At 41.2% G+C, this 9,669-nt stretch overlaps 1 protein-coding gene across 1 annotated transcript in view; it reads right to left on the reverse strand.

The window, feature by feature from the left end:
- The window catches only part of LOC126990991 (transient receptor potential cation channel subfamily V member 6-like), a 42,327-nt gene extending 35,460 nt beyond the window's left edge, over positions 1-6,867 (reverse strand). Inside the window, exons 1-2 of the mRNA XM_050849637.1 lie at positions 6,520-6,867; positions 3,772-3,932 (exon numbers count right to left, since the gene is read on the reverse strand). Of these exons, the coding sequence (XP_050705594.1) occupies positions 3,772-3,932; positions 6,520-6,637 (279 nt within the window). The 5' untranslated portion in view covers positions 6,638-6,867. The remainder of the gene's footprint in view (positions 1-3,771; positions 3,933-6,519) is intronic.
- Positions 6,868-9,669: the final 2,802 nt, after the last annotated feature.

The raw sequence follows: 9,669 nt of genomic DNA on the forward strand, positions 1-9,669 counted from the left end.
GGGTTAGAGAAGAGGTACACAAGGAGTCTCAAGAGGATGAAATTGTAGAGAAAGAGAATGAGAGGTAATGAAGAGAGAGAGAGAGAGAGAGAGAGAGAGAGAGAGAGAGAGAGAGAGAGAGAGAGAGAGAGAGAGAGAGAGAGAGAGAGAGAGAGAGAGAGAGAGAGAGAGAGAGAGAGAGAGAGAGAGAGAGAGAGAGAGAGAGAGAGAAAAGGAGGAAAGTGGAGGAGGAGGAAGAGGAGGAAGAGAGAGGAGAACAAGAGTAATGGTCGCGTAAGGAGGAGGAGAACAAGAGATTTAAATTATGTTTCTGGAAGCATCTCTTCGAAAGCTCTCTTGAAACAGTTATTAAGTTATAAGAGGAGCGGCTGAGTCCTCTTTCCTCTTTGTGTGTTCTTCTCTTCTCTCTTCCCTCTTGTTGTTCCTCTTTATGTGTTCTCCTCTTCCCTCTTTCCTCTCTGCTGTCCTCTTATTCCTCTTTGTGTGTTGTGTTCTCCTCTTATCTCTTTCCTCTTGTTTTCCTTTATCTTGTTATTGCCTCCTCTTGTTATGTTCTTTTTTATTTCTTTTTTGTCTTCTTTTTCTTTCGTTTTCTGTGTTTTTCCCTGTATTCATTTTTTATTTTCATTTATTTTCTTTTTCTTCGTTTCTTCTTCTTCTTCTTTGATTTCTCCTTTTCTCGTTCTTTCCTTCCTTCGTTTTTTGTCCCTTCCTGTTTTTTTTCCTTACTTATATTTCTTTTCATTTATTTTCATTTCCCTACATTTTTTCTTCTTCTTTGACTATTTTCCATACTCTTCTTTTTTGTCTAATTTCTTCTTCTTCTTCAAATTAGCTTCTTTTCCCCTTCTGTTCCACCTTCTCTTCCTTCTGCTATCTCTCTTAACCCTCCCCCTCCTCCTCCTCTTCTTTTTTCCTTCATTCCTCCTCCCCTTCCTCCTCCTCCACCTCCTTTTCCTCCTTCATTCTTCTTCTCTTACTAAAACTGATAGCCACATAAAGCGACGTCATGCCAGAGACTAAATTAATTGCATCATCAGCGACCGACAACTAATGAGGGATCAAAACTTCCGTCATTATCTCTCCTTGCGTCTTAGAAAAGCGATGAAGACCGATAGCGGAGCCCGGCCGAGAGTCCCTCTCTCTGCTGTTCATAGTCCTCGGAGAAGTTAGGTTGACAACGCTGAAGGATCCTTTACTCGTTAGGTACTTGAGACTTCATTAATAACACGAGTGGATATGAAGGAGGAGGAAGGAGTAGGCGAAGAATTTTACCTTGGCTTGATTGTAATGTTGTTGGTGGTAGTGGTGGTGGTGGTGGTGGTGTTGGATGTAGTTTGGCTTGTGTTGGTACAGAGGTGAGGTCTCTTATGTAGTGTTCCTCTCTGTAAAGTGTCTCTCTCTCTCTGTCTCTCTGTCTCTTTGGCGTACTTGCGTATCGTCATGAAAGCGTATAAAGTTAAAGGCTTGTTGGTTTTGGTAGTTTCTCAGCAATCACTTTAGTCTTTCAACTTTATCTTCCATTTCTTCTATTCTTTCCCCTTTTCCTTATTGTTTGGCCTTATTTTCCTGATTTTCTTGCCTTTCTTGCCTCTCTTTTCTGACTCATTCTGCGGTAACAATTTCCATCCTTCCTTCATCTACTTCTCCATCTACTCTTCTGAATCTCCTTCGTCTATTCCCTACCTCCTTCATTCATACTACTATCTTCTTCACCTCCTCCTTCCTCCTCCTCCTCCTCCTCCTCCTCCTCCTCCTCCTCCTTCTCTTCCTCTTCCTCCTCTTCCTCCTCCTCCTTCTCTTTGTCCAACTGTCAGCAACAAACAAACTTAACACTCTTGCCTCAAACAGGTCCCGCCACTTCAGCTCCTCCTCCTCCTCCTCCTCCTCCTCCTCCTCCTCCTCTTCCTACTCCTACTTCTTTGTGTCTTTGGTCTCAAGTTCATCTTTCACTCATGGACAACTTTAGTGACCTTGACATGAATATTAGTTTAGACGCTTCCTCTTAACCTCTGCCTCCTCCTCCTCCTCCTCCTCCTCCTCCTCCTCCTCCTCCTCCTTTTCTCCCTTTGCATATAATTATCTCATGCTTTATGATAATGAAACTAAAGCAAATAATAATGATAAAAATAATAATGATAATGATAATACTAAGACTAAAACTAATACATATATCAAAACTAACACTATACTAATGCTAAGACTAATACTAACACTAATAATGATACTAACACTAATACTAATACCAATACTAATCCCAATACTAACACTAATACTAATACTAAAACCAATACTAATACTAATAATAATAATAATACCAATACTAATACCAATAGTAACACTCATACTAATACTAACTTATACCAATACCAATACTAACACTAATACTAATAACAATACTGATACCAATACTAATACTAACACTTATACCAATACCAATACCAGCACTAATACTAATACCAATACTGATACCAATACTAATACTAACACTAATACTAATACTAATACCAATACTAACACTAATACTAATACAAATACCAATACCAATACTAACACTAATACTAATACTAATACTAATAGCAATAATAGCGGAATGTTAATATCGCTCTGAGCTGCTAATGACCTTTCCCTTTTATGATTAAATTTTCAACGTAACTCTCGCTTAATTCAGATCAATGAAATTCTTTATATTAATACGTGAGGAAGAGGGTTGAGATGAGGGGGAGGAGGAGGAGGTGGAGGAGTCGGAGGTGGTGGAAGAGGAGGAGCAGGAGGATCAGGAGGAAGGGGAGAAAGAAGAACAAAAGCAGAAACAGGAAGAAGAGAAAGAAGAGGAGGAAGGGAAAAGAAGGAAGAAGAGGAGGAAGAATATGTAAACTAAGAGAGGAGGAGGAGGAGGAGGAGGAGGAGGAGGAGGAGGAGTTACATGATACGAGAGCTTGTTTCATAATAATGCCAACCAGTCCGATATTGTTGTATTTGAAATCTGCTAAAAGGAATATTGTGTCTCTCTCTCTCTCTCTCTCTCTCTCTCTCTCTCTCTCTCTCTCTCTCTCTCTCTCTCTCTCTCTCTCTCTCTCTCTCTCTCTCTCTCTCTCTCTCTCTCTCTCTCTCTCTCTCTCTCTCTCTCTCTCTCTCATCCATCCTCCGGGCACCCTTTCGGCAATATTTTTAATAAAGTGAAGTAGAGAACGTTATGTAAACACGCACACACACACACACACACACACACACACACACACACACACACACACACACACACACACACACACACACACACACACACACATACATTTGTACCTTCCAATATTTTCCTAGTTTCCTTTCTCATTACTTCTTTATCTTCACCATTATTGTTGTTGTCTTCTTTTTTCTTTTCTTTACCTACATAATTTCCTTTCTCTATCCTAACATACACTTATTTTAGCTCATTTTCAAGTCCCTTCCTTTAATCACCAACTAACGTATTATTAATTTCTCTTTCCTGGTCTAATTATACCTTTTTTACACTTTTCTAGTTCTCTTTTTCGTAGCCTTTATCAAACTCCTTTTTTTTACTATATTTACCTTACTTATGACTTAACTTGTTTCTTTTCATCACCAACTCTACGTAATAACTTTCTCTACCTGGTCGTATTATACATTTCTACACTTTTTCTAGTTTTCTTTTTCATAACCTTCATCGAATTTCCCCTTTACCACCTTTACTTAACCTATGATTTAACTCACTTCCTCCAATCGCCAACTCCACGTATGAACAGTTTCCCTTACCTGGTCTTTGGGCACCTTCCTGTACTTCCACTTCAGATACTCGGTCCGCGTGATCTCCTTCCCTCGGCCGTGATTGTACATAAACACTCCAAACTCCTCCAAGATGAGCCTCTCCACCTCCTTGCCGCCTCCTCGCGAGTACTCTTCAATCAACCGCCCGCCTGGAGAAAGAGAGAGGAGGAGGGAGATAGAGAGGGTGAGGGAGGGAGAGAAGGAGACTGCAGGAGAGTAATTATGGTACGGTGGAAGAATAAGAAGACGTGTGTGTGGGAGGAGGAAGAGGATTGTGTGCGTGTGTGTCTCAGTGTGTGTGTGTGTGTGTGTCTATGTAGGTTGAGGTAAGGTGTGCGTGGGGGAAGGATATAGTGTCTGTATGTAGGTGTGTGTGTAGGTGTACGTGTGTGTACGCTTTAAAAGGGAGAGGAGGCCTAAAAGAAAGACTAATCGACCATCGGAATCCAAAGAGGTTCGCCGATAAGTTAAATTAAATTCCAGGTGCGTTTGCCTAGAGAGAGAGAGAAGAGAGAGAGAGAGAGAGAGAGAGAGAGAGAGAGAGAGAGAGAGAGAGAGAGAGAGAAGAAAGAAAGAAAGAAAGAAAGAAGGAGAGAAAGAAAGTATCTGTCTGTCTGTCTCTCTGTCTGTCTGTCTGTCTATCTGAGTTTGTGTGTCTAGTCATCATATAGAAAGGGCAGTTGTAAACGTAGTAGTAAGTCATCATTAACGTTGACTACCCCGTTTCATTCATCACCAACCGGCCAGACTAATCGGGTGGCTCTCGGAAAATTAACACCCGCTTGGCGATTCAATGGCAGCGTATGAGAGCGATGAGGTTGCAGCAGACTTGAGCAAACGAAAACGAGAGAGAGGATGAGGAAGAGGGACTGCCAGCCTTGATACCTTGATTAGATTTTTATTTGTTTTTACAGTAATGGAAGCAAGTCAGTGTTTTAACGAAGCGAAATTTTGGTTATCTTTCACTGTACCTATCTGTCTTTGTACCTCTCTATATATCTACCTATGTAAGAATGTATGTATCTCTCTCTCTCTCTCTCTCTCTCTCTCTCTCTCTCTCTCTCTCTCTCTCTCTCTCTCTCTCTCTCTCTCTCTCTCTCTCTCTCTCTCTCTCTCTCTCTCTCTCTCTCTCTCTCTCTCTCTCTCTCTCTCTCTCTCTCTCTCTCTCTCTCTCTCTCTCTGGTTCATTTTTTTTCTCTCTTTCCTCAAACGCCTTCGGAATAATGAGATTTGATCCCCTCCATTAATTGCTTCGCCTTCCTTTACTAACCTTACCTTTAATAACTCCCTACCCACCTCCCTCCCTTACCCTTGACCCCTTCCTCCTTCTCCTCCTCCTCTCCTTCCCTTCCTTGCCCTAACGAGTCTTTCCTTTCTTTCCTCCCATACTTTTCCTCTCCTCCTTCCATCGTAATTACTGTTAGGATCTTTTACTCCTTCTAATCCTCGTCCTCCTCCTCCTCCTCCTCCTCCTCCTCTTCCTCCTCCTCTTCTCTCTCTTTCCTCCCCTTCCTTGCCCTAACGAGCTCTTCCTTTCCTTCCTATACTTTTCCTCTCCTTCTTTCATCTTAATAATTACTCTTACGATATCTTCCTCCTCCTCCTCCTCCTCCTCCTCCTCCTACTCCCTTTCGGCTCATACTCGAATTTCCCTTTTTCGCGTCTAATGATTGTATATCTACTCAATTTTCTTTGCTTTATTATAGTCATTAACGTTTTTATCGGACGTATTTCCTTTTTACCATATTTTTTTTTCTCTTGTTATTATTTTATTTATTTTTTATTCCTCCTTTTTTTCCTTTACTTCCTAGACGATGAATAACTGAAGGAATAACTACAAAAAGGAGGTTCATATCTCTTCCTCTTCTTCATCTTCTTCCTTCCTCCTCCTCCTCCTCCTCCTCCTCCTCCTTTTTCTTTTCCTTCCCGTCCTCTCCTCTTTCACCATCTTCCTCTCCTCTTTCATCTTATGCAACAACCTCACAAACAAAAATTCGGACACAGGAGAGAAGAAAAGAAAAAAATATGGGGAGATAGATAATAAAAAGTTGAAAAGATGAACAGGAAATAAGAAAAGATAAAATATAAAAAAAAGTAAAAAAAAAGAAACAGAAAAAGAAATAGAAAATACAAAGAGAAATACGAACAAAATGAGAAAAAAAACAAAAGGACAAAGAGGGAGATAAAAAAAAAGAACACGAAAGAGAAGAAAAGTTAAGAAGACCAGGCGAGAGGAAAGAGACAAAGGGGTGGCGAGAGGTTGAAATAAGGAAAGTTTCAAACAAAGGAAAGAACTGAAACGTTTAACCCGACACCTTCAAGAAACGTCTCAACAAAAGCCTCGATAGAAACATTTAAGCTGAACAAAAGCCTTCAAGAAACGTTTAGAAATAGAAAGCCGTAAAAAATACGTTTAAACAGAAGCTTTGCCAGAAACGTTTTGATAGAATGTCTTGAGAGAAACGTTTGAATATAAAGTACTGCATAAAAAAAAACGTTATATATGTAAGGGAGAGATAACCCCTCAAAAAAAAACTTCAAAAAACGTTAAAATAAAAAGCCATGAAAATTACGTTTATACAGAAGCCTTGCCAGAAACGTTTATATAAAAAAACTCATGAAAGAAACGTTTGTATATAAAGTACTGCAAAAAAACGTTTATATATGTAAGAGAGAGATAAATAGAAAGAGATAGATAGATAGAGAGAGAGGGAAGGCCACGAACTTTCCCCTCACCTTTCTTGTAGTCGGCGAGGCGGTAGAGGACACAGTCGTCGCTGGAGGCTTGGGAGATGACCCTGTCGAGCGCCGAGCCGGGGTTGATGGCTTCCTTCTTGGTGGCGCACGCTCCCATCTTGCCGCTCTTTCTCCTCTTCTTCTTCTTTCTCCGTCAATGCTTTTTCGCCCTTCACTCTCCTTTTTTCCTTTCTCACAGTTTCTCTTTTTTGCTTTCTTCTTGTTCTCGTTCTTTTTTTTAGGTCATTTCCTCGTCCCTTCCTATTTTTTCTCTTATAGTTTCCCTTTTTCCTTTCTTCTCGTTGCTTTTGTTATGTTTTTTTTTTAGCTTAGTTTCTCTTATTTTCTTCACTATTGTTTCCTCCTCCTCCTCCTCCTCAACAGTCCTCTTCAATCTCCATCCGTCCTCCTCTGTCCCTTCCGATAACACTCTACAAACTCAATATCTTCTCCATTTGAGTCTATATATTTGCTTAGCTCCCTTATTTCCTATTTTTCCCTTCTTTTTCAGTCTCCCTCTTCGTCTCCTTCGCCTCTTCCTTCCCCAACAATGTACCTGAGGACAAAGAATGGTAGGTGAGGGAGAGAGAGAGAGAGGTGGAGAGAGAGAGAGAGAGGTGGAGAGAGAGAGAGAGCAAAGAGAGAGAGAGTAGGGGCCGAAGTCAATGAGATAAGGGACAAAGGAAAACATTGGAGGATCAAGTAAAGTGGATTCGATTCCGTATGTTCGAGGTTGAATTCTAAACAAATCTTTTAGTGGTGGATGTTTACAGGACTTCAAAGACTGGGAATGGTTTGTTGGTTGCGTATTGACAGGTGCGTAAGGGAGTGGTTAGGTAGGTAAGGATATGTAGGTAGGAAGGAAGGTAGGTACAGGAAAGGGTAGGTAGATAAGGAGATGGGTAAGCGTAAGGGAGCTGTTAGGTAGGCAAGGAGACGAGTAGGTGAGTAGGTAGGAAGTAGAGGGATAGAGGAATGTAAAGAAATATAGAAAGAGCATATATACAGAGAGGGAGATAGTTAGATAGATAGGTAGATAGAAGGATGCAAAGAAGTATAGAAAAAGCTTATATACAGAACCAGCCTCAATAAAAAGACAATGATCATAAAAACACAGGTATACACACTCACCTTGAATAACAAACATACAGACAGAGAGACCAATACAGAGATAGATAAATAGGTAAAGAGACAGATGGATGTAAAGAAGAATAGAACCAACATATATATTCAAACCAGCCTCAATAAATGAACAAAATGAACATAACAAACACAGGTAGAAATAGAGGATAGGAGGAGTGGACGTACTGTAAAAAGAAGGAAGAGTGGGAAAGAAAATAAAAGGAACAAAGATAAAAGAAAGGAAACAACTAAAAGAAGGCAAAAACGAGAAACGGTAGGAGAGAAAAAAAAGTGAGGGACGAAAAAACATTGAAGAAAAGAGAAGAGAAGAAAGATCAGGAAGAGCAGGAGGAGGAGGAAACAATAAGATAGTTAAAGATAAACAACAAGATAGTTAGAGAGATAGAAGACTGTAAAAAAGTATAGCAAGATCATATATACAGAACCAGCCTCAATGAATAAAAAATGACCATAAAATACAGGTACACAAACTCACCTTGAAGAATTAATGAGAGGAGTTCACCTGCCGCGTAAGGAGGACAGAGTGAACGTAAATAAGTATAGCAAAATCATATATACAAAACCAGCCTCAATAAATAAATGATGACCATAAAAAATGCAGGTAGACACACTCACCTTGAAGAACTAATGAGATGAGGTCACCTGCCGCGTAAGGAGGGCAGAGAGGCAATGGCAAGTCATCACACCTATTGCACTAATGGACTCAACACCACACACACACAACACCATCATCGATCCACCCACTGCTCGTCACACCACCACCACCACCACCACCTCTACCACCTCCAACACCAACATCAAAACAACTACCAACACTACGACCACCACCACCATCACCACCTCCTCCACAACTATATTCTTTTTCTTCTTTAATAGTTACTTCATTACCACCTCCACCTTGACGTTCATCACCACCACCTCCACCTCCACCTCCACCTTCACCTCCAGTTCACCTCCACCAACGTTTTCATCTCCATCTTCATCACCACCAACTTTACCTTACGTTCCATCACCTCCTCCCCCTTCACCACCACCACCACCACCACCTCCACCCCAGGGAGAAGTAACACCCTCCTCCCTTGCCCTCATCCCCTCCCAGACCTCCTTCCCCTTCGCTCCCTCCCTTCCTCCCTTTTTTTAGCTCCCTTTTTTTCTCCTTCATATCGCCCTTGTCTTGACTCCCTTAAGGCGATCCTTGAGGCACACTCCCGTAATCTCCCTCTGCCTACTCCTCCCTCCCTTCCTCCCTAACCTCCCTTCACCTTCTCTCTTCCCTCCCCACATCTCTCTCTCTCCCTCTCTTCCCCTGTCCAACTCAGCACGTACCGTAAGAAATAGAAGTCACCCTCTCTTTATATGTTCTCTCCCTTTTTATCTTTTCTCCCTTCTCCTTTTTTTCTCTTCACTTCAAGCTTTCGCCTTCACTAGATATCCTAATGACTCTATAAACTTAATATCTATCACCTTTTCTCTCCCTTCTTGTCTGTTTTTCTCTCCCTTTTTCCTTTTCTCCCTTCTCCCTTTTTTTCTCTTCACTTCAAGTTTTCTCCTTCACTAAAAACCCTAATGCCTCTATCAATTTATTTCCTATCACCTTTTCTCTCCCTTTTTGTCTTTTTCAATCTCCCTTTTTACTCCCTTTTCCCTTTTTTCTCTTTATCTCAAGTTTTCTCCCTCACTAAATTGCCTAATGCCTCTATAAACCTATCACTTGTTAACTCTATCCTCCCTTCTTTTATTTTATTCTCCCTGCCTCACGTTCTCTCCCTCACTAAGCCCCCTATCTTCTCAAAGGGGGAAAACACGTACCCATCATCTCTTCCCCCTTCTCTCCCTTTTCCGTCCCTCCGCAATCTCCCTTTCTCGTTCTCCCTTATCTTACACACGAAACGCTCCCTTCCCCCTTCCCTCCATTTCCAGTCTCTCCTTAACCTCCCTCTCTCTCTTTCTCCCTTACCTTACACACGAAACTCTCTTCCCCCTTCCCTTCCTCCCTCTATTCCTCTC

The sequence above is a fragment of the Eriocheir sinensis genome, unplaced genomic scaffold (assembly GCF_024679095.1).
Source record: "Eriocheir sinensis breed Jianghai 21 unplaced genomic scaffold, ASM2467909v1 Scaffold23, whole genome shotgun sequence".
Lineage (NCBI taxonomy): Eukaryota > Metazoa > Arthropoda > Malacostraca > Decapoda > Varunidae > Eriocheir > Eriocheir sinensis.